Source organism: Rhinolophus sinicus, chromosome 1 (assembly GCF_057876585.1).
Source record: "Rhinolophus sinicus isolate RSI-liver-muscle chromosome 1, RSI-T2T, whole genome shotgun sequence".
Lineage (NCBI taxonomy): Eukaryota > Metazoa > Chordata > Mammalia > Chiroptera > Rhinolophidae > Rhinolophus > Rhinolophus sinicus.
The window spans coordinates 8,432,540-8,456,477 of NC_142501.1; the positions used below are offsets into that span (position 1 = coordinate 8,432,540).

Here is a 23,938-nt window from a genome sequence, read left to right on the forward strand (position 1 = left end):
TCTGGAACCCAGGATGGTGCACGTGGTAAAAACAGGGAGGTGTGGGTCCCGCTGGACAGCCCACGTGGAGGGCCGAGAGAGGCGGGCCGCAGAAGAGCCAGGAGAGGGTGGCCACGGGGCCGCTGGTGCAGAGCACAGCTTGTCCCTGTCAGCCGAGGTGCTGCCTGAGCCGGGGTCAGCTGAGTTGCCCTGTTTACACAGGGATTCAGACCTGCCCCTCACCCCGTGGAATGTCTGCCTTGAGGCGTGCTCAGAGCCAGCCAGCTCTGCCCGGTGAGTATAGAGCAGCCTAGGCGCCGGCAACAAGTGCCAGACAGGGAGGAACAGGAGCGACACCTTGGGGACAGAGGTCAAAATGCACACGTTTATTTTCTAGAACAAAAGCTAAAAGAAGCAAGTTTCTTTCATTTTATTTTAAGAAGGACAAAAATTGTTATTAAAACATCTACATTATTATCAAGATACTAGACCTTATGAATATTTAATATTAAAGTGTGGTATTCTTAAATTTTTAATACACAGACATTTTTAAAGGACCCTTAAATTGATTACTGCCCAGCTAAGAAATGCAGCATCCCTCTTTGCCCCACTCCAAAGGGACAGTCAGCTCACATCAGGGGCACCTGTCCCCATTACCATGTTCCCTATGACATCTTGTCCCTGCCTGATGGCAGTGGGCACAGGCCCAATTCCACAGTCTGAGCCGCCCTGTCAAAGTCACAGCTGAAATAATCACCCTCATCATTCAAAGTGTTCCCCTCCCCCCCATGACCTCTGGCCGCCTCTTGCTCGGGGATCCAGCTCTGGCCAGGCCAGGAAGGCCCAGATCCTAAGGACCCCTGGTCAGATAACAGGATAAGAAGAAAAAATGTGGGCTCTAATCCTCTTCCTTTGGGTGGGACACAAACACCAATCATTTGTTTTCTTTGAACATTCCTGCTCTTTCCCCACGAGGCTGGGGTGGTCTGGAAGCTACCAGGCAAAGCTGGGCCCAGGTGGGGCCACCTCTGCCCCTGCTGCCCTCATCACCTCTGACCGTAAGAGGTGATGCTCCAGTCCCTAAGTCCTCACAAATGGCTTGATGACCCCCCCAAATCTCTCCTAATTACACCAGGATGGCTGCATTTTTCTGGCCAAATTCTTTATCTTTAACCCTCATTAGAAGTGATTCGTTGGATACCACACACATATATAATATTATATAGAGCGATATAGTTAATACCTGTGTATATATGCATCATGGGGGCGACATATATACACACTAAAAACAAGGCTGGTGACGACAGACTGCAACACCACGGATCAGGGGAAACAAGTGTCATTGACATTCACGGCCACGGCCCCCTCCTGGGGTGTGGTCTCCTCCCCTCCAGCCACACCACCAGCACCCAAACTGCAGTGCTGGCCTGCTGGGGGCGGGGCGGGGGAGGAAGGGATGCATGCCACGATTACTGGGGAAGGGTGGGCAGTGGCGGCCAGAGGAACAGGGTTCTCTGCGGCCCGGGTGCCCGTCATCATATCGCACACTATCAATCCTTGCTTGAGGAGAAATAGGGGTATTTATACTCTCCGTCTCACCCCCCGACTCAGCCTTGGTTCCCGGTTCCCTCCGGGGGGGGCCCCACTTCTTGTGCCAATGGTGTGGGGCATTTTGGAATGTCTAGGGAACCAGGGAAGGCTGGGTCTGCCCACAAGGGGTGGGATAGAGAAGAGGGGTGCACACAGACGTCAGAAGAGGGGGATGGGAGAGGGGCTTGGTGGGTGGGGGCAAGGGCTGGGGGTCAGCTGGGGTCCTAGGCAGCTGTTAGGGCCGGGGAGCAGGGAGAGGCTGGGGCAGATGGCCATATTGTACGTCCAGGTCTAGGGGGAAAGGGTGTCGGAAAGGACCATGCTGGGTCCCCAAGAAAGGGGTGGCTATGTCCGATCCTGGAGTGGCCCATGGTGCCCAGGGTCATGTCTCCCCTTTCCCCCCAGTACCTCATGCAGCACCTGAGCCTATGGGTGCCCTGCCCATGACCACTTCTTCCTGGCCAGCGCAGGGAAGTAACCTTTGCTGCTACACTCTCCACAACGACCCTCAGAAATGGACTGTCCCTCCATGGGTGCTGACATGACCTTTCCCAGCACCTGGGCAGTGCTGCCTGGGACCCCAGCTGCATTCAGAGGCTGTCACATCTCTGCTCAGAACCTGGAGGCTCCAGCTGATGACGGGCCCTGAGTCTTCTGGCCACAGTTTGCACCCCAGTTCTACCTCATGCCATGGGCTGCAGACCCTGGGCAGAACACTCCCCACTTCTAGGCCTGTTTAGCTATCTGCCAAATGGAGGTTTGGGCTGGGTCATCTCCGAAGGCTCTGAGGACCTACAGTCTACAGTCAGAGGCCCAAGAGGGCCAGAAGCTGGGCTGGTGGCCTGACTAGAGAGCCAGACTCCAGAGATCATCACGCCCAGGCCCTCCCACGTTTCCAACCAGAGGGGAAACTGAGGCCTCAGAGAGTAAGTGACCAGTACAGTGTCCCCAACTCCATTCTGGGACTGCATTTTAAAGCTAATTGGGGACTCCTGCCCTCTGTTGTGTCCTGATCTGCCCCCAGGGAGGTGGGGGTGGGGTGAGGGTGGGGCAGGGAGAAGGACCCTCCTGCTGCAGATTCAAGTGGGGACCCCAGGCTCCCCAGCCCTGAGCTTTGGGCCCCCTTTAGGAGCAGACAGAAGTTAAAGCTGTAGCTGAAGCTGGAGGGGTCAGCCAGACCTCTCCTTCCCCAACCAGGAACGCTGGGGGGTGAGGAGGGGCTGCCCAGGGTTTCAGCAGGATGAGGACCCTGGGACCCCTTGGGCTGCAGCACGTGCACCTGGGCTTGCACACCGGGGCAGTGGGGGCACACGGGATGGGTGGGGCCCCCGGGGCGGGGGGCTGCCTGGTGAGGACGGGCCCCCCACCCCCAGCACTGGCCTGCCCTGGCCCTTCTACCAGGCCCTCAGTCCCCACCCCGCCCCCTGACCCTAGGACTTCTCCCAGGACCCAAACCTGGCCCTACTCCCCGGGGACGGTGGCAGCAGCAGGGCCTTCCGGGGCAGCACCAGCAGCATCGCCGTCCTCTTGCAGCAGGAAGTTGTATTTGCCGAAGTCATCGTCGCGTGGGCACAGGAGCATGTCCTTGCGGGCCTTCGCCAGCTTCTGTTTCAGCACCTCGCGCCGGTCCAGCCACTCGTTCAGCTCCTCCTGCCCGTGAGCGCAGCGGCACTTGTCCCCCTCTGGGCAGGCTTTGCCCTTCTGGAGCCTGTGGGTGGCGGGAGGCTCACTGCCCAGCCCTGCGTCCTGCCCGCCTCAGGCTGCCGGACCTTGGGCCGGCTGCTGAACCTCCCCCAAGACGAGCCCCTCTCGGGCAGCTTCAGTCCCGCCGAGAGCTGGCAGGTCCCACCCCGCCCCCTGCGCCTCACATCCAGGAGCAGCTGTGTCTGGACACATGGCCCCCTGAACGCCACCTCTAGACCAAGAGGAGTCAGAGCTGGCCACGGCCTCCACCTCCTCAGGCCCACACCTGTCCACCCCGCAGCCCTGCCCTCCCGGGAGCACCTGTCACAGAGCCGGAACTCGCCCATGGGGAAGCGGTAGGCCCAGCCGCTAGCGTCGCTGTCAGACGTGAAGACCTTCTCCTTGTGCTTCTCGGACTGGATGTGCTGCTGCCACTGCTTCTTGCTGTTGCTGTTCTTGCCACAGAGCCAGCAGTGGTAGCCCATCTGGGGGCACAGCCACCGTGGGTGCCCGTCCTCACACCCCTGCCTGGGGGCTGAGCCCCTCCCCACGCCCACCCCGGGTAAGGCGCAGGCCACAGCCGACACGGTGGGGACATTACCATAATGTCGGCATAGTCCGTGGGCATCTGGATCTGCTTCTCCCCTTCGCGGGAGCTGATTGGGGTCCCTTCTCCTGGCTTCCCTGGGTTGTGTTTCTTCAGCCACATGTCATAGGTCTGCTGCATGTCCAGGACTGGTGGGGAACAGGGACAGAGCGCCTGGTGAGAGGGGACCCACCCATTCTGTCCTGTGACTCCTGCTGCCCTACCACTGGGCTGCCTGGTCAGCACGAGAGCCAGAGAGGGTGTGGCCTGTCACACAGGGACAAGGGCCCGGACGGCAAAGGGAGGTGCATCCCGCAGGGGGTCTTGGGCCTGCTGATGAGTTGGGGTGTTGGCAATGAGGGGACACCGGGCTGGTGCCCGCCCTTCCCACTCACTCTTATTGTCCTTCATGAATGTCCACATGTCCCTCTCTTCTGGGCTGTGTGCGAAGGAGCAGTTCCCCACATACTGGCACTTGCGGCCATTCTGCGCGTGGATGCAGAGCTGTGGGGGGGTGAGGGGATAGCCTGCTGAGTCCCCCTGGATTGGGTCACTGCCCCAGCTGAAGGGCAAGCCCTCCCAGGGCCCCATGGGCCCCCAATCCGAGGTCCCACTGCCACACTGCACCCACCCCCGGCGCTCACATCATATTGCTGTGGGAAGTTGCGAATGGATGGCAGTGGCCTCACTGACACCCATTTCCTCTTGGCCTTGGACATCACCAGAAGGACGCGCCGCTCCTTGGTCCAGCTGCGGGGCAGAGCAGGGGGCTGGTTAGGGAGGGTGTCTGACCTCCAGGGAGAGGCGGCCTCCTCACCAGTGGTGCCCAGCCCTCCTGCGCCCCCGCCTCAGCAGCGGTGCCCAGCCCTCCTGCGCCCCGCCGGCGCCGCTCACCAGTGCCGGGCCTTGGCGCTGCAGTACTTGAGGTCTTTGTCGGGCTCCACCACCTGCCCGTTCCTCCAGCACTGGCCGCACACAAACTTCATCTGCAGGTCAAAGGTGCTGGGCCCATGCGCCCGTGGGGCACCCTGCAGGGGAGAGAGGCTGGTGAAGCCGCAGGCACAGGGCCCAGGCCCTGGGGCTCATCACGCAGGTGGCCTCTGGGCACATTAGGGCTGCCCAACACCTTGGAATGGACTGGTCCATTATCACTTACTGGTGGGAAGTGACCCCCCAACTCTAGGCAGAGGCTCAGAGGTTACTAATCCAACCACAGGTAAGTGGCCTGAGGACAGGGCCCTGGCCTGAGGCAGGTGGTCATTCTTCTTTGCAGGATGGCACAGCTATGCCATGCGGCACTGGGCCTAAGCAGCTTCTACTATGGCATCTTGTCCTCGGCCCCACAGTGCCACTGGCCCCGCCCTCTGATGGCAAGCAAGCAAGATGCCCCATGCCTGGGCCATGACCAGGCCTGGCACAGAAGCTCTGTTCCCCAGCCAGGCCAGAGAGTAGCATCTTGGTCAGAAGGATGGGGCCCCTGGCAGCAAGAGAGGGTTGAAGCGTGTCGTGGCACCTTTGGGCAGCTAGGCCTGCACCCATTCCTAGGGACCCCGGCAGCCGACCTGGGCAGGATGAAGTGGGGTTAGAGGGATAGGAGGTGGTGAGAACTCGGTGTTCTCTCTTTAGAAGACGATGCTGAGGGCCCAGCCTCAGCCCCTCACTGCTTCCCAGCATGGCTCCTAGCCAGGAGTAAAAATAAACCACATGGGGGAGGGGATGGGAAAAGAGAACTGGACAGGATTGGGAGAGAGGAGAGGAAAGGAAAAGGACAAGAAACGAGGGAGCTAGGGAGAGAGGGAAGGCCCACGGAGGCTGGGCAGCTGTATTGACAGCCTGGGCCAGGCCTACCCCACTGGCCAGCCTGCCCTGCTCGCTGGCTCACTGCCACACGCAGGTTGGTTTCAGGAGGGGCCAAGGGCCCAGCTCATACAAGTTGATCAGTGGGTGGGCCTGGCATGGGGAGGGAGCCATCCCTCATGTGTGGATGGCATGGAGGCCTCATATCACAGTCACCATCTCCTCAGCCCTGGGACCACCCCTCTGTCTCCACTGTCATCTTAAGTTACAGTGGTCCCCTCCTGGGGAGGGTGAGGACAGGAAGGGCCCGGGGCCAGTGCAGAGCAGGGACTCAGCCAGCTGCTGCGTGGTCAGCTCCCACGAGCCTCACACCTACCCTGGGAGATGACAGGTGGGAGGACTATGGTCCCCATTTTAGAAATGAGGAGCCCTCAGGGGTGACAAGAATAGTGCAGGTGGGAGGGAGCAGAGCGAGCTCAAGCCAAGATGTCAGAGAACCTGGGGTTCACTCCACTAAGGGTGCCCCGGGCACGTCTCTACCATGCTCTGAGCCCCCGTTTCGCCATCTGCAAATGTCACAGCTCACTTTCTCAGGACCAGGATGAAGATCAAGAGGGACGAAAGAGGATACAATCAGTGGGTGTAAGTTTGAGGAATACCAGGGTACTTACATGGTCTCAAGAATCTCCCTAGAAGATACTTATTAATTACAAAGGGGAGAAAGATAACTTCATAGTAGAGAAACCTTCACAGTGGAGGCACCTTTAATCAAGTTATCAAGTTGTCACCAAAGGGACAAATCAGATGATGTGCCTTTTGATAAGTGAATCAAGAAGAGCATAACATCACCCTGAGGTGAAGAACCATCAGACAATCCCGATGGACGGGCCGTTAACAAAGCAAGTGGCTCTTCCCAAATGGCAGTGTCAAGGAAGACATAGGAAGACTGAGGAACTGCTCTGGATTAAAGGACACTAAAGAGACCCAACGAATGGATGAATGCAGTGTGTTACGGGGAATTTGGGGACAATTCACAAACTCTGAATAATAGTACACCAGAATCTGAACAATTACACCAATGTTACTTTTGTGGTATTGTAACTGTCCTGTGGTTATTACGTAAGAGAGTCCTCATTTTCAGCAAATACACACTGAAGTATTTAGCAGGAAGGGGGCATCATGCCTGCAACTTACTCTCCAATGGTTCATAAAAACGTGTGCATATTTCTGTATATAAATGTATACTATGTGTGGATGTGTACACACACACACACACGACACAGTGAGTGGGAAATGTGGTAAAACGTTAACATCTGGGGAACCCAGAAAGGATACACAGGAATTCTTTATACTATTCCTACAATTTCCTGGTAAGTCTGAAACTATGTCCAAGTAAAAGGATGGGGCCTGATCTCACCCCCAATGCCAACCTGGGCCTTACCAAGCCGCTGCTGGCCTTCCCAGCGTGGGCCTCCATCTGTTGCCAGTATTTCTTAGATTCCTGGACGATGTCTTCGTGGGTCATGCCTGGGGAGGGCGGGAGCAGACACTAATGTCCCTGACGGAGCTCAGTGAGGAGAGGGACAGGGCCTGCAAGATGCTGGTGCCACCGCAGGCCCAGGCAGAGGAGCCCCACCCCCACGGGGGCCTGCCAGGGAAGACGTGGGGTGCAGGGAACTGCTCATCTCTGTTCATCTGGGATTGGGACAGAGCCCTGCTCCAAGCCCTCTTTCAGCCCGTCTCCCTTCCTCCACCCTTGCCCCTCTATTCACCCAGTAAGCAGGGTGACTTCTAAAAACTCTTGAACAGACCATACAACTCCCCCCACTTTTAAAACCCTCCAGACCCTTCACATCACATTTAGGACAATCCCAACGCACTTGGGTCCCTGCTGAACCCTCAGGCCTCCTCTCTAACAGACTCCACCCACCCACCACCACCACCCAGGCACTAAGCTGCTCTGTCCTCACGGGCAGTCTTTCTGGACCAAGCTTGCTCCTGCCTCAGGGCCGCCAGCTTTACTGTTCCCTTTGCCTGGAATGTTGTCCCCCCTTTCCTTGATCAAATGCCAGCTCCTCAGAGGACTTCCCCACCATCTTACCCACATGGCCCACCCTGAATCCCCCTCCACCTTGTTGCTCTCCTTTACTTTCCTCATAGCACGGATGCACATCTGAAACTATATCACCCTATTCCACCAACTTGAAAACATCGATTGCTACATGTACCATTATTTTATGTTCCACACACAAATGCTAATTAAGTTATGATGTGCAGTAGGGAGAAACATGTGTCATAGAACAGATGGAATACGGGGTTTATTACCCACTTATTATACTGTCTGCCTCGCCCTCACTTGCTCGTGCCAGTTCTGAGAGCAAGGACCTCACTGGGTCTTGCTCAGCCCCCCCGACACAGAGGGGGTGCTCATTGCATCCCTGTTAGATGAATGAGTGAGCGAATGGCTTTTAACCTCCTCAACTCTGACCCAGAGATGAGGATCTCATGGGTAAGCAAGTGAAGGCTCAGAGAGGGGATGTGACCTATGGACGACCACCCCGGTAGCCAATGGACTAGGAGTCCAGCACTGCCTGCCTCTTCCTTCTCCACGTGCAGTGCCCGGAGAGGGATCCCCTGAGCCTGGCAGCTCCCTGAGAGCTGAGCCTTTGCATCCTCTGTGCTGTCGAGGAAGCATAGGCTCCTCCGGAGGTAGCCGCCCTCCCCCGTAACCACCCTCCTCTGAACTCCTGGAGTCCCCCTGCACCTGCCATCAATCGGCCCATCCACCCTCAGCCAGCTCCATGCCTCCCATGGCCTGCCCCCGCCCAGCCCCCCACCTGAGTACTGCTGCAGCAGCCAGACTTTGAGCTCGATGAAGCTGTGGGCAAAGTGGCAGCTGTCTTCCCGCAGGCAGCCATAGCGGACCTCATGACGGCACACGTCGAACTGGAAGTGCTCCTGGAACTGGCGGATCTTAGAATACTTGAGGGAAGTGGAGCGGACGATGTGTACCAGGCACCTGCGGGGCAGGGGCGGGCGGTACAATTCGGTCTGCAGCCCCCCGCCTGTCCCCACATCCTGGCAGGGGAGGGGCTTCTCCCCGGGTGCCTCCTGCCCTATTAGCTATTTCGAGAACGTGATGGCATGGTAGGTGAGAGGGAGGGGTCCTGTGCTCAGGCAGTCCTGGGTTAGAGTCCCAGCTGTATGACCCTCCCCTGGCCTCAGTCTGGGGCCAGCTCAAAGATAGAGCTGCCCACAGGAGTAGGGCACCAGGTCCCACCTGCTACAAGGCTGGGAGAAGGGCGCGCCCATGGGTGGGAGAAGGGACATGTCCCTCGAGTTCCCCAGCACAATGCTCCAGAACTGGTCCCGCACCCAGAGGAATAATAACCAAGTACCTCCTCCAGGCCAGGAACTTTAATTACCCTCACAGCAGCCCCAGGAGGTTGGAATCTCAACAGGCCAGATGAGAAAACCAAGGGTCACAGTGGTCAGAGGACATTGAACAGACCCTTGACCAGACTGGGACTTAGTCCCATGTCTGTCTGACTCCATCATCCTCACTGGGGCAGAGCCAGTGGGTCAGAAGGAGCAAAGGTGGGTGCCTAGCTGGCCCAGCCCCTCCCACTCACTGTGCAATGCCGATGTCACAACGGGAGGACACCGGATGGGAGTCAGAGACGTGGCCTCCCACCTGCCTGGTGAGTAAACTACTTCCAATCCTCAGCTTTCTCATCTGTACAACAGAGACAGTAACTCCACCCTCATAGGACTGAGAGATCATCAAAATACCCAGGGGGACACTCAGAATATAGAATATGCTCAGTAAGTGTGGTTCTGCCCTTTCCACGTGGATGCTAGATCTGAGTCCCAATTCTGCCCCTTGCCTTAGGTCCACCCTCTGGCCTCATCTGCTCACCAGCATCGGGCTGTACCAGGGGACTCTCCCCATGCCCCCACCCCTGGGCCGGGCTTCGGGCCGCACTCACTTGTTGTTATAGAAGCTGTGCTTGGCAGCCAGATTGGAGCAGACAGACGGAGAGTCCTTGGTGCCTTTGCTGATGATCCGGGGTTTACTGTCAAAGCAGATCTGCCCAGGAGGGGTGGGCTGGGACTCAGCATGGCCACCCAGGGCGGACACACTGGGTCCCTGCAAGTCCGGCCCTGAGTCACTGAATTGATGGAGTGAGGAAGGGACTCCCAAGGCCTGTGGCCCCTGCCTCTCTGGCTCTAGCTCACAGGTAACCCGGGCCTTGGCTCTCTTGGCTCCTGCCTCTCCAAATGCCTGGGACAGGGGTTACTCCATGCTTCTGAACCTCAGTTTCCTCCACTGTAAACTGGGAATAACCACACGTTCTGTTCTACACGGTCACTGTGAAGCTTAGAAACAATGTAACAGAACTGCGGTGCTTTGTAAAGTACACGCAGCCGCCCGGCAGGAGCTGTGATTCCCAGGCCGCCTGCTCTGAGTCAGAAGGAAGGGCTGGCTGTGCGATGGGTTGGGGTTGGGCTGAGCTGCACACCAGGGAAGTGGGCAGGGAGGTACAGTGGGCATGAAGCCAGCACGGCTGGACGAGGAGGATGGGTAAGAACCGAAGCACCTGGGCCGAGCCTGGCCTAGGGTGGCCGTAAGGAAAAAGTAGCTGTGAATTTTCTCTTCCTGGCCTCAGTCTCCACCTTCACAACATGAGGGGGTTGGATAGGATCTGGGCTCTCGCATGCCAGGATCCTCTGAGCCTAACTTTCTGACTGTCCAAGGAACTACTGATTCTGGGGTCAGGCATCCAAAACCCACAGGTTCCATGATGGCGTGGGCCGGGCAGTCCCTCCCAGCCCGCATCTGTGCCATCGACCTGGCAGGCAGGTACCTCGCAGAGGAAAGTGAAGATGCCTTGGTGCTCCTTAAGGAGCTTTGCGATGGTGAGGCTGCCACGCTTGACGCCCCCCAGCGGGTCAAAGAGCAGGTCGCGGTTGAGCGTGCCCTTCCGCTCCTCGGTCCACACGTCGATCTCCTCCTGATGGTAGGCGAACGTGCAGTTATCCCCGTACTTACAGTCCTGCTTGTTAATCATGTCTGCAAAGAGGCAACAGGACACACGTTCTGCCAGGCAGGACGGAAGCCCGCGGCGCCCCCACAACCACAGCTATGGCCCAGAGCGGGGCCCAGCAATCACCCAGCATGGCTCAGGCTCCTCTCTGACACGGGGGGATGGTGGCCTGCCGTCCACGAGGACAGCACGGCAGGGATCCGGGAAAGCCCTTCCCAGGCCAGGCCCCTGCTTTGCTCTGCACCCGGGTGGGTGGGTGGGGACGCGCAAAGCATGGCCATTCGGCTGCACCACCCCACAGGGATGCCTCGTTTGGGTCAGGCAAGATCAGAGGATGAAAAGGGCTCGGCAGAGTGAGTATACAAGCCTCTAAATAAACACAAAGGACTGTATTATTTTATTGTTGTCATTATTAGGTTGGTGCAAAAGTAATTGCAGTTTAAAAGGTTTAAAACAATTGCAAAAACTGCAATTACTTTTGCACCAACCTAATATTATCATTCGCCAGGAAAATGCCATTGGTGAGAGCCTGGGCCTTGGCACTGGCTGATTGGGCTAGGACTCCATTTTTCCTGAGCCTCAGTTGTCTGTTCATAAACGGTGAACCCTGGGTCCTTAGGAAGATTCAGTGAAATAATAACTAAAACTCCTGGGAGCCAGGCAGCTGGGAGGGTGGAGACCTGCCATTTCCTGGGGGTGGGAACTGTTTTTCTTTTTTTCTCTCCCTCCCGTCCACGCTAAGTCTGCCTGCCCCACCCCTCTGCCAGGCTGCAGGCACATGAGGACGAGCGGCTGGGTGCCTGGTGATCGCCAGACTGTACTCTGTGCTATGACCAGCTCTGCGCCAGGGGAGCCTGCAGGAAAGGGTTTCCCGGATGCAGGCGCTGCTGAAGGAGCAGCAGAGGACAACCGAGTGCACAGAGCACAGCATGTGCACGCGTGTTTGGGGAATGGTTAGGGCACGCATAGAATTGGGATTTCGTGCACACTGGCCAGGGGATACTGCCAGAGGCCTTCGAGCCCACAAGTGATATGTCTTTAAGATCCTGCCAGGAAGACAGTGAGCTGGTCCAAAAGGCCTGGGTGGGCCACACCACAGCACAGGCTGCATGGGGGACAAAGGCGGAGCCTGGGGAGGGCTCCCAAAGCCTGTTCCCTCACCCCGAGTTGCTGGGAGGATGTGTGATGGTGGGTACAAAAGAATGACATTACAAAGCGCTTAACAATATCGTGACCGCCATGTATTGCCATGTAGACTGCACTAAGACACTTGGTTGGGAAATAGAAGAAAGCAAATAAGGTACATGATAACTGTCCACTAAGTAGCAACCAAAATGACATGAGCCAGACACGAGGACAATGACAACAGAATAATCTAAAAAAGCTAACATTTATCGAGCCCTTACTATGTGCCAGTCCTAACCGCTTTGCATGGATTCTCTCCACAGCTTTCCAACAGCCCTTTGGGACCCTGCAGCGGTAACAGAAGCTAGCTCTCCAGCAACTGTCTCAGCCTCACACGTGAGAGCCACCAGTTCCAACGGAACACGCCGAGTGTTCCCGCCTGTGTACGGAGCTGGTCGGGGGAGAGACGCTCATTCTGATGTGGGATTCATCCTCCATGTACCACACCTGCTCTGTCTACCTGTCTACCTATGATGAGGAGCAAAGCAGCAGCTGGGCAGGAGACAGGGCCGCCCTGCCACAGCTCACCCACCTTTGCACAGGTAGTAGGAGCCCACGAAGCTGGTTTTGGTGGGCCGGGGCCGGATTCGCTTCCAGGTCTGGTCCTCTGAGCTCCGAAGCCGGCCGAGCAGGATGTCCCGCTTGCACTTGTGCTCAAGGCCCTCTCGGTAGGTGTAGTCACCTGCCCTGGGGCCTGTGGGTGCAGGATGGGCAGGGACTATGATTCCGGAAGCGGAACCGAAGCATGAAGGCTGACAGGCCCAAGCCATGGGAATTGGCGCCCCCTGTCTAAAAACCTACCTCCGTCACCTCGGCCTCCAGCCTTACCCTCCCCTGCCATATGCACCCTGGGGGGCCGGCGTTAAGGGGAGGCCCTTCAAGGAGTCCCTTTCTGCCACCACCCTGACTCCCTAGTGAGCCTGACCATTTCAGTGTTTCCTTAGAATGAAGATAAGTAGTGCCTGGCAATGAGCAGCCCCTCACAAGCGCCCACCCCTTTCTTTTCCTGCCCTAGACAGGCATTGCCCAGATTCATCCTCCCTCTCCTGCTCCTTCTCTTTCTGGTCCTCTCAAATCTTCTGACCAAGGGTCTACTCTCCCCAGACAATGGGGTGGGGGGCTTCCCCAGCACAGGGGACAACAGGCATGGGGCTCAGGGAGGCAGCATGAGATCCATCCACGGAAGGAAGAGCTTCCTCAGACACAGCCATCCAACAAAGTGGGGTCCTGCTCCCCGCCCCACAGGTCCATGGGAGCTCTGGTGGGATGACTCTCAGTCAAGGGAGATGTGTATGTGCAGGCGGGGGTCTTACAGTGGATGGATGACAGCAACTGGATGATCTCTAAGGCCCTGTCAACTCCAGCACCCGAGATGGAATTTTAACCCTGGGATCCTATGAGAATATCACTCTGAAACCTCAGGACTGTGGGATTCTAGCAAATGAAAAGCCATGAATCTTAGAGTCTAGAATTCTAAGATTTTAGATGTGCTGAAAATTATCTACCAAACTTGGGCACCTATTCTAAACTGCTTCTACTGTCTCCCTTGGATTTGGGGGCTGGGAGACAAGGAACTACATTTCCCAGAGTCCTTTGCCACCTGGGTTCTAGGTAATGTTTGAATTCACCCAGTGAGATGCACTCAGTGGACTGTGAGGTGGAGTGTGGAGAGAGGTACAGGCTGCATTTCCTCTGGCAGATGTTTTCGTAGCAGCCAGCTGGACTCTGCATTCCATGGCCAGGTACCAGCCTCTGGGCAGCGCTTCCCTCCATCCTCCAGTTTTTCCAGCAGTTTTGAAACCCCAACACCCACATTATATCCTTGTCTGCTCGAAACCCCCGGAGGGTCTCGTTTCCCACACTCATCTTTGACTGGTACACTAGTATTCTGTCATTCTGGGATTCTACTCTCCTGAGATTCCCGGCATCTCTGGGCAGAGGGGTAGAGTACGAAGGTATGACATTACCTGTTTTGGGGTAGCAGAGTTGGCAGGCCTGCTTGAACTCATGGGTGGCAGCCAAGGGGTTCTTGATGAGCAAGGCGGTATTGGGCATGGAGGGCTCTGGCTGTGACGGGAGGAATATGGCCATCTTGGGCACTGGATGATGGCTGGAGCCACTGGGGCCAGCCTGGGCACCAGGGTGGGGGACTCTCTGACACCCCCTCATCCCACCCAAGAGCAGAACTGTAACCCAAGATCCTCCCTGTTCCTTTACCCTCCCAGGCAGGGCGCTCCTTATAACATGATCCAAGAATCCAGAACAGCAGGACTGAACCAGCCTAGTGGGGTGCGTGAGTGAGCGATCTTGGCCCAGAACCTTTCCTTGAGTGGAAGCGCAACATGAAAGCAGAGAAATTGGGGCCTATGTACATGCCCTCCCCAACCCACAGCCTCTATCTCCCAAGCCCCACAGCATCAACAGATGGGGAAGAAGGCAAAACTCAGAGAGGTTAGGTGACTTCCCTGGGGCCACACAGTGCCTGTCCAGGCTCAGGCATGAATTCAGACCATATAACTCCAGGTCAAGTGCTCTCCTACACTCAGAATCTGGCTGAGTCCTGAGACCAGGGATGTGACTGGGGAAGTTACGTAGCCCCTCTGAGCCTCGATGTCCTCATCCGTCAGACCCTGGTACCCTCTGCTCACCCTCCCAGCACGCGGCACAGTTTGGAAGGACTAGATAAGACTACCTCTGGCCCATCGGCTCTAAAGGGGCCCCTCCTTGGGGGATGCAGCAGAGGGCTCACCCCTCCTCTGGAGCCCACAACCACTCGCCCTCCACCCCCAGGAGGGTATGAGATGCCTGCTCATTGACCCTTGACAATCACTCACCGAGGGGGCTGGTTTCTGAGTACCGCTCGGGGGACGATGGTCCTGTGAGTTGGTATCTTCTGGGCAAGGAGAAGGCACGGAGGGTCACTGCCCTGCTCTGAAGGGCATGAAGGGCCCTCCAAGGACTTTTCCCTCCACATTTCTAACCCGGAGAAGCCTCCCAGGCCACACATCCTCTCCTATTCGTGCTGATCCCTTAACTCTACCCCCGTGGCCGCTGCCCAGGGACAGAGAAGCGTCCTAGCCCCAGCATGTCCACCTGTGCTTACACCTTCTGCACACACTGTCCGCAGGAGAAAGCCGAAGCTCCTCAGCGTGGCTCACAGGTCCTCTGAGACCAGCTCAGGTCACCAAGGCTCCAACCAGCCCTCCCCTCTGGCCGACACTGCTCATCTGCCAGTCCCTCCCTCCCGCAGGCCTGTGTCATGCTGGTCGTGCTGCTTCCTCTGCTGGCAGATGACCTTCTTCAAGACCCCGCTCAGCCATCACCTCCTCCAGGAAGTTTCCCTTGGCCCCAAGGCTGCGTGAAGCCCCTCCTGCCGCCCGTGAATTCCCCCCAGCCATGAGCACCCTACACTAGGTTTGACTGTGGAAAGCTGGTCCTGAAAGGGCTCAAATGGGCGTGTATCCTCTCTGGGTCCCTGGCACCCAGCTCAGAGTGGTGCTGAAGGAGCCCACAGCCTGGCAGCCCTTCCCCCATGTTCAATTATCCCATGGGATCCTGCCGGCCTGGCTACCCCAGGGCCCTGGCGGGCAAGGCAGAGAGCACCAGGCTGCCAAGCCTGGAGTCCTAGACTATTCCAGCATTGCTGTTTGATCTTGAACTAGACACCGGCCCCCCAGGCTTCAGCCCCACACTGTGCTGAGCGCTGCAGGAGACACAGCAGTTCGGAAGATGTGGCCTTGGACCATGATGGGGTGAAAGGACCTGGGCTTTGGCAAAACATAGTTGTAACCCCAACTCCACGCTGCAGATGCTGCAGAGGTGCAGGTACTTTGCAAACTGTCAAGGGGGTGGGGGGTGACCATGCCCACACAGGCCTCACCCATGAAGGAGTTGGGCTTGTCCAGGGAGCCCCGGGTTGACCCAAAGCTGTCCAGGGCGTCCAGCCGGGTCTCCGAGTATGGCAGCAGGTCCAGGGAGTCCAGTGCAGAGCCCGGGGGGTCGAGGGCATCCAGCACAGAGGCAGCCAGCTTCTTGGAGGGGTCCATGACGAGGCCAAAGGAGGCAGGGGGCAGTGGGCTGGAGACGGGGATGGAGCCACCTACCACGGGTGGCAGCAACGGGGTCCCACCAGGAAACACGGGTATCAGCTGAGGCAACTCGCTGGGCACACTGCTGCCAGGCAGGCCACCCTGGACCAGAGACTGCAAGGTGGGGAAGAGAGGGAGGAGTTGGAGGAGAACTTGACCACCCGGGTCTGCGCCTAGTCGGGCCCTGCAGGCAAGCCGACCCCTCCGTGCCTCAGCCCCGACCTGCCCATGGCATGTAGCCAGCGACCGTTACCGTCCCTTCCGGCTGCCAATTATGCAGCTTCATGTTTCTCTCCCCAGTAGGTCCCTTTCCCTCCCAAGGCCTCGGTGTCCCCACCAGTGACATGGAGATGGGGCCTTCCCTCCACCCGTTGTGGGACATAAGGATATGGTGGGGTCTCGGGTGGAAGAGGGGTTCAGAGGGGCAGGAGGATGGCGGCATGGCTCACCAGTGAGTCCAGGAGAGTATCGAGCTCAGGACCAAAGACGTCCCCGTCAGAGAAGTCGTCCAGGCCCTCGGTGCTGGGAAGGGCCCTGCTGCTGCTGTCCAGGGGGGCCAGCAAGTCCAGAACGTGAGGGAACAGGGGCATCGTGGGGGTAGAGGGGAGGGGCGCTGGGGAGCCTCGCAGGTCCACGTAGCAGTCTGTGGAAGCGGGGTGTGGGCTCAGGAACCGCGGGGTAGGGAGGGGGGCCCAGGGCCCTGGGATCCTCCCCCAACACCTTCCGCCCTTTCTCCAGCTCCTGCCAGGAACCCCGCCCGTCCCGCTGGCCTGAGCCCATTGGCACGGGCTCAGTCACTACGGAAGGCCACCAGAGAGCGGGAGAGGGTCTGTCAGTCCCACAGTGCGTCCCTGGTGGGCCTGGCTCAGTGCTACCCATCCTACCTCTGGGGAAGCAGTGCCCTCTAAGGGACAGTTTTAAAGGGACTTTTCCTGGAAGCCAGTGAGGAAGAGAAGGGGAGAGGAGGACTCGGAGAGAAGTGGACTCCCAGTGGGGCAGCCAGCCTGGCGAGGAACGGGACCAGGGCTACCCCACTGTGAGGCAGGCGCCGCCCTCCCAGGCTGGGGGTGCTCTCCCCTCCTCCGGGGGTCTTTTCCTGAACTGTTTGCTTTCATAGCCCCAGGGCAGGGAGTCCTCAGGACCCCCTATCTACAGGGCTGGGTCTTGACTCATCTGACCTCTCGGGGATCTTGGGGCTGAGCCCTTCCCGGGGCCCCATCTCCACCCCATCCGCTCATACCAGGGACATTACCTGTTTCAATGTCATCTATGGACCCCAACCCATTGGAGGTTCCCTGTAGAGAGGAAGGACATGGCGGGTAAGGCAGACGTAGGCTGGGCACCATTACTGTTGCCAAGAGGGAAGAAGGACCCTGCACAGTCCCCTCAAACCACTCTAGCCTCCTGGCTGTTCTTCCCACACACTGGGCACTCTCCTGCCTCAGGGCCTTTGCACTGGCTGTTCCCTCTGCCTGGTTCCTCAGACCTCCACATGGCTCATCCCTCATCACCTTCAGGTCTTTATTTACTCAAGTGTCTCCGTCTCACTGAGGTCTTCCCTGCTCACTGTTTAAAACTGCAACCCCTTCCCAATAGGCCCAGCTCTTCCCAGCCCCCTTCTCTATAGCGCTGATCACTTTTTGCTTACCTTTTGTTTTTTTCAAGCCTAATCCAGCTCTGGCCCATTGGCCAGCCCAGGGCCGAGAAGGGGTTGCCTGGGAGCATGGTGAATGAATGAATGAAAGTTCCTTAATGCTCTGGAGGGAGGGAGACCTGCAGCTAGCTGCCTTGTTGTGTGACACTGGCCAAGGCCCCTGCTCACTCTGTGCCTCAGTCTCCCCTTATGTACAATGAGGAGGGAGGACACCTCTTAGAGCCTGTTCCTCATCTTCCAGAAAACGTCAAAGTCCACTGCTAAGTTCCTGCGTGGTGAGTGGTGGGGGTGATGCGTGCACCGTGCCCTGCCCCCCCCCCCTCCCCCAGGACAAGGCCCGGGTGGTCTGGTCCCAACTGCCTGTCTTTCTACTTCCTTACCCCCAGCCTTCCTGCTGCCATTATTTTCTGTCTCAGGGGGCTATGAGTGAGGCTACCCTCGACAGTTCCCCTGAAGTGTCTACTCCTACCACCAGCAGCCACAGCTTGTCCCCCACACTTTGCCTCTGCGGTCATAGGAGGCACCTCTTGGGAGGTGGAAAGCTGTGCACCCCGGAGCTGTCCTCGTGAGCCTGACTCAGGCCCAGGCTGTCAGTCACCCCCCTTCCCAGGGCAGGTGCCTGGCTCACAGCAGTGGGGACAAGGATAGACTGAGCCCGGCCCTTCAGTCTGATGCCCCTGTACCCACGGCCTGATGTCATTTATGCCCCAGATAGTGAATCCAAAGCTCTCATGATGGATGAAGCACGAGACGTTGTTCCTGGAGACGGGGAAGGAGGCTTGGTATCTAGGCCCCATCCTACCTGATCTGCCACACCAGCCGCAGTGCCGTTGCTGAGCAGAGAAAAGGTTTCCAATTCCTGCCAGAGATTGGAGAGAGGTGGGAAGAGATGAAGATTCTGGATGCCCAGGGTCCCATCAGCCAGGGCAGCAGAGGGGTCTGTGGTACCCTCCAGGGCTCCCTGCCCCCAGGCCTGCCAGGAATCACCTATACTGCCTCTCTGGATCAGACTCAGGTGTTTTATTCCTACAGCCATGACCTGAACAGAGGACTTCCACACGTGCTCCTACTGTGTGCCAGGTACTGTGCCAGGTGCCATCTCATTCTCTCATTTCGATCCTCCCGTAAACCCTCTGAGGTGGGCATATTATCCCACATTCCAGGTGCAGAAAACAAGGTGGAGAGACGACTAACTTGCTCAAGGTCACAGCAGACTTTAGAGCCACACCCTTTTCTACATGCAGCTTCCTGGCACACAGTAGGTGCCAAGTGAATATACGTGGATTTGAATGAGCCAAACAGATACCAACATTTCAAATATTCACCACACAGGGGCTATTTGAGAACACAGGGCTGAAGGACGCCAGTGTCAACTCAGGCCACCTCCCGCATACTGAAGTCGGCCAGGGCAAGGAGGGAACAGGTTTTAACAGCTGGTGTCTAAGGTGAGCTGGAAGCTTTGGCTGTTCTTTCCTTTCCCAAAAGGTTCTGAAAGTCATTCAAGGGCTTTCAGCCCAAGAGAGGGAAGTTCACCTACCATCCAGCTCTCCCCTCTGTCCTGGCCTGGCTTTGGCCTCCCTCACCCACGTCTCCCAAAGGCCTGATCCTCTCTTCAGATGCCCCATCTCCACCCTCACCCACTTCCCAGCACCCAGAGCCCACCTACCTGGGGCCTCTTATATGCCTTCCGAACTCGTAGCCCAAGCTTCTGAGCCAGCTCCTGACCAAGCTGAGTTACACTTTCATCCTGGGAAGGCAAGATACAGGGTGGAGCAGGTTAGTCTGCCGGCTCACACAGCTGTGCTGAGGACACCCTGTGCAGCCCTGCCAGGGGGCCCACCATCACCCCACATTACAGACAAGGGGGTGAGGCCCCGGAGGGATCAATGCCTGCCTGTCACACAGCTAGAGCAGGGTGGGGCTGGGACCAGAAACCCATGCTTCTCTTTTTCCTTTTATTGTGGGGAGGGGAGAAGAATAGTTTATCTCTTTATTTCCATCATTCAGCAAGCAATAGTGTCACTGCGGAAGGCTGAAATGTTACAGAAAGAGCAAGTGTTCCCCTGGACCACCCCACTCTCACCCTAGACTTCTCCCCAGAGGGGAGCACACCTTGTAGGTCTGATGTGTTTCCCTACAGATCTTTTCTAGGAATTTACAGACACGTACATGAACCTATAAAGGATGTTTAGTTTGCTCTGTGGGGATTTTCTTTCTTTTTTTTTATCTAAGTGGGATCATATTATACCTATTGTCCTACAACCTTGCTTCTTTTACCAAACAATGTGTTGGAACGCTTTGCAAGTCAGAGACTGTGCAGAGGCCCAAAGGAGCGAGGATGTGTGAAGGTTAGTGTGCACCTGGCCCCCGGTGAGTGCTCAGGACCAGCACCCAGCATGTCTTCCTCCTTCCAAGTCTGTGTCACGGCACCTGTCCCATGTGCCGGCCACAAGCTAAGGGCCAAGAATACCAGTCTCAGGGAAGACGGAGCTAGGCCTCCTGGAGGCTCCCGTCTAGTGGGGGGAGACCAACCAGTAAGCACAGAAAGGGGCTTTGGTCTGGGCAGTGAAGAGGTAACACGGATGCTGGGACATCCTGTGTACTTGTCTACCGCCCGCCTCTCTGAAGAGCTCCTGGAGCCCAGGGCGGGTCTAGTTCATCTCTGGTCCCAGTGCCCAGTTAGTGTTTGCCCACAGAGACTGGAAAACAGGGGAATTCTTCAACTCAGAGTCCAAAGTCCTCATCTGGGTACTTTCCTCAGGCAAGTTACCCGCCCTTGCTGGGCTGTACAGTAAAAGCCAACCGCCCTCCCGAGAGTGGGTATCCAGGACAGCTAGATGTGGACCTGCTGTGAACGCTGGAAATGCAGTATGGATCGGGGACAACTGTCATAAGAAAGGTTCTCATTGGGAACTAAACTGAATTGGGGAAGCAAGAATAATAAACAAAAAGGAGAATAACCGAATGCTTTCTGAACACGTGCAGTATCCGACCATTGTGACAACCGCCTGTGTGATTTCTGATTCCCCCCTTAGCACAGCCCTCCGATGCACGGTATGCTATCACTCCCATTTCACAGGGCTGCAAATCAAGGCTCAGAGAGGCTGAGCTGTGTGTCTAAGTCACTCTGCTAGTAGGCAGCAGTCCCAAGATTAGGACCCAAGCTCAGGCCAGCTCTCTGGCACCGATATCCTTGACCATTGTGCACATGACTTTCTCTCTGCTCTGCTCGCCCAAATCTTTCTTGCTTCTTCTAGTCCCACTCAAGCCCCACTTCCTCCAGGGAATCCGCCAGGAACCTGACCACCCTTCCTGGGCAGAAACGACCTATCCCAAAGTTCTTTCATGCCCATTATTTGAGGGATATAGTAGGGTGGACACTTTATAGACGTGGAGCTGATGTGCAAAGATTTGAAGTGGTTTCTCCAAGGTCATGCCAGGGGTCAGGGGTGGAACCAGGCCTGGACCCCAGAACTGTTTCCATTTGTCTCCTGGAGGATTGTGGGTCCCTGAAAGGGACAGATCTTGGCACTGAATGGGCACTCAGTAAATACTTGTTAAGTGGATGAATAAATGGGGAGCAGAGAGGGGGGATATGCCCAGACGTGAGTGGGCTGGGCAAGCGAGGCTCTCTATTGGTCATTTCCCATGGTCTCTTCCACACTTAATGACAGTCTGGACATCAGAACCCCACACATGTGGCACCCCTTTCAGCCCTCACTGCAACCCTGCCCTCTATGGAGGTTAAGAGTGTTTACTTCAAATATTAGCTCTGCCGCCCCCTAGCTGTGACGTTGGGAAAGTTCCTTTCTCTCTGTCATCTTTAAAATGGGGTAATTGTATCTACCTCAAAGGGTTGTTTGTTGTGAGTTAACACAATATATCTTTAGCAACACCTGGCACACAATCAGAGTTCAGTGTTAATATAACTATTCGCAACACTACATCACACAGGAGGAAACTAAAGCTCAGAAAGAGGTGGTGGTGACGTGGCCCAAGTGAGGACTCGCGCAGAGGGCTGGCGCCTGGCCTCAGAGCCTGGCCCCTCGTGTGGATGTACAGCGGCACTCACGTGGGGCAGGGCGAGCGAGCAGCGGCTGCTGCACTCATAGGCCTCCTTGTGACGTCCCAGCTCGTTGAGGGCACGCGCCTTGCGGAACAGCGCCCGGATGTTCTCACCGTCCAGGCCCAGCGCCTTCTCGCTGTCCTCCAGCGCCTTCTCAAACAGGCCCTGCCAGAGGAACATGTGGCTCAGTGGTCAGCGCCTACTCTCCTCCCTCCTCCGGGCCTCCGGCCCTCTAGCCACTGAAGACCAGCAGAGGTGGAGCATGGGGGAGGACCAGGCTCAGAGAGGGGGCTCCACAGCTCAAGGAAACAGCTCTAGGTCAAGGGCATCTGTGTGTCCAGCTGATGGAGCTGCCAACGGGCACTGGCAGGTCACTGGAGGGGAGGGACCTTCGCATTCTACAGGGATGAGCTCCGTCACTCAGACAGGTCTATTTTATATCTGCCTTCGGTTCAGAACACCATGGACTGACAGCCATAAAGGCACCTGAGAGGAAGTGATATCATGAAGGCAGGCCGCGGACAGAGTGTGCGGGGGCATCCGGTAGACTCGTTTATCCAGAACACCCAGTGTGGATTGCAGAAGTGTCCCGGGAGCCTCACAGGGCCCACAGCACAGCCTCCCACAGGATCTGGGGAGAGACGGGGTCAGTGAGCAAGCAGGACAGGGAGGAGGAGGAGACTGGAAGAGGGAGGAAAAGTGGAGTGTGATGGGAGGGGAGGAGTCCGGGAGGGGAAGTAGGAGCCGTCAGAGGTTTGCAGAAAGAGGCAGCTCGAGGAGTAGAGCTCTGACTGCCCAGACTCCTGACTGCCCAGACTCCTGCCAACGCCCAGGCCACCCCGAAATTCTAACTGAATCCATCTGGGGCGTGGCTTAGGCACCAGTGTCATCTGAAAACAACTGTTACAAAATTGTGCATTAGTACTTTTAAAGCTCTCCAGGTGAATCTGTTGTGCTGCCGGATTGAGAGCCAAAGGAGTAGATGGTGAGATTCAGACAGAATGTGCAGGAGCCGGCCTTGCAGAAGCTCCCGGGATATGGGCCGGCTCAGCTGGGCCCTTTTGGGGAAGCGGTGATCAGGGTCGGGGTGGAGGGCAGGTGCCAGGCTCACCATGGTGAAGTAGCAGGCGGCCCTGTTGACGTGCAGCTTGCACAGCAGCTCCTGGGGCAGGGCCACCTGGTCGGAGGCAGCGTAGTCGGCCACGTTCAGCCCCTCCATGTACTGCACCAGGGCCTGCTTGTAGTCCTTCTCCCGGAATAGGTCATTGCCCTCGGCAAACAGGTTCTGCACCAGCTTGAGCAGAAAGGCCTGCCGGGGGTGGGGCGCAGAGGGGGCTCAGGGGGCCTTCTCCACCCAGCCCCACACCTCCCTCTCCTGGACACCCACCCCTGCCCTTCACCGTCCCCCAGCCCAGCAGCCAACACTGACCTCATATTCTTCTTGCTTTAGGGGTAGTGTCGACCTAGCAAGAAAAGGAGGGACACAAGGTCTGCATGAGCCCAGAGGTCCCAGCTGCACAGAGGCCCAGCAGCCGGAGCCACAGGCCAGGTGTGCCTGCAGTGGGCAACTCCAGCTTAGACCTCAGATGTCACCTTGTGGACTGGGGCGAGGGGACAGCATTTTCTCTCTAAATCAACACCATGCTGGCCTTTCTGATGAAAGGCTGGGAGGAAGGCCTGGCGTTTGCCCCAGGGCCCGGCAGCCAGGTTTTCCCAGGTGCAAGTGCTGAGAGAGAACAGACCAGCTCCAGCTCCTGCTCCAGCTGGCTGTCCTCTGCCTAAGAAACCAGTCCCCTGGGAATGACTGCGCCCCACCAAACCAAAACCTGCCACTGCAGGCCCACAGGTGGCACCCAAAGTCCATCTCAGGTCCCCTTCTCCTGTCCCTTCCCACAAAACACACATGAATCCAACCAGTGCCAGGTGCACTCAGAGCCTGTCAACCCATCACACCAGACTCAACAAAGTAGATGGCTCTTGGGCACCCTCGCTTCTCCTGTGGCCATCAAAATGCCAGCTCCGTATGGAAGAAAGTGTCAGCCCAGGAGAACTGAGGCACATCTGTCAGCCTGAATGGCTGAGCTGGGAGGGAAGCTCAGGCCCTCACGTCACAGAGAGGAAAAGAGACGTTCAGAGCGGGACAGGGACTTGACCACCCAGGAAGTAGAGGAGCTGGGAGGTGGGCTCAGAGGTCCAGCTCCATGGAAATCAGTGATTCCATTAAAGCCAGAATCCTTATGAAAGACAGTGCTCTCCAGGTTC

The 23,938-nt window shown here is 57.2% G+C and overlaps 1 protein-coding gene across 3 annotated transcripts in view; it reads right to left on the reverse strand.

The window, feature by feature from the left end:
- Positions 1–394: 394 nt before the first annotated feature.
- Positions 395–23,938, reverse strand: part of ZC3H7B (zinc finger CCCH-type containing 7B) — a 35,989-nt gene continuing 12,445 nt past the window's right edge. The window contains exons 3-23 of one of the 3 annotated variants that reach the window (XM_019734450.3): positions 23,106–23,139; positions 22,788–22,985; positions 21,683–21,841; positions 19,277–19,357; positions 18,413–18,469; positions 17,209–17,251; positions 16,406–16,599; positions 15,749–16,070; positions 14,703–14,758; positions 13,836–13,935; positions 12,401–12,562; positions 10,504–10,709; positions 9,625–9,725; positions 8,473–8,654; positions 7,077–7,162; positions 4,733–4,866; positions 4,483–4,588; positions 4,234–4,342; positions 3,854–3,987; positions 3,574–3,737; positions 395–3,277 (exon numbers count right to left, since the gene is read on the reverse strand). In XM_019734450.3, the coding sequence (XP_019590009.2) occupies positions 3,031–3,277; positions 3,574–3,737; positions 3,854–3,987; positions 4,234–4,342; positions 4,483–4,588; positions 4,733–4,866; positions 7,077–7,162; positions 8,473–8,654; positions 9,625–9,725; positions 10,504–10,709; positions 12,401–12,562; positions 13,836–13,935; positions 14,703–14,758; positions 15,749–16,070; positions 16,406–16,599; positions 17,209–17,251; positions 18,413–18,469; positions 19,277–19,357; positions 21,683–21,841; positions 22,788–22,985; positions 23,106–23,139 (2,875 nt within the window). In that variant the 3' untranslated portion in view covers positions 395–3,030. Of the gene's footprint in view, positions 3,278–3,573; positions 3,738–3,853; positions 3,988–4,233; positions 4,343–4,482; positions 4,589–4,732; positions 4,867–7,076; positions 7,163–8,472; positions 8,655–9,624; positions 9,726–10,503; positions 10,710–12,400; positions 12,563–13,835; positions 13,936–14,702; positions 14,762–15,748; positions 16,071–16,405; positions 16,600–17,208; positions 17,252–18,412; positions 18,470–19,276; positions 19,358–21,682; positions 21,842–22,787; positions 22,986–23,105; positions 23,140–23,938 lie in introns of all 3 variants that reach the window. The other 2 variants (XM_019734449.3, XM_074326457.2) reach the window with 2 other exon arrangements.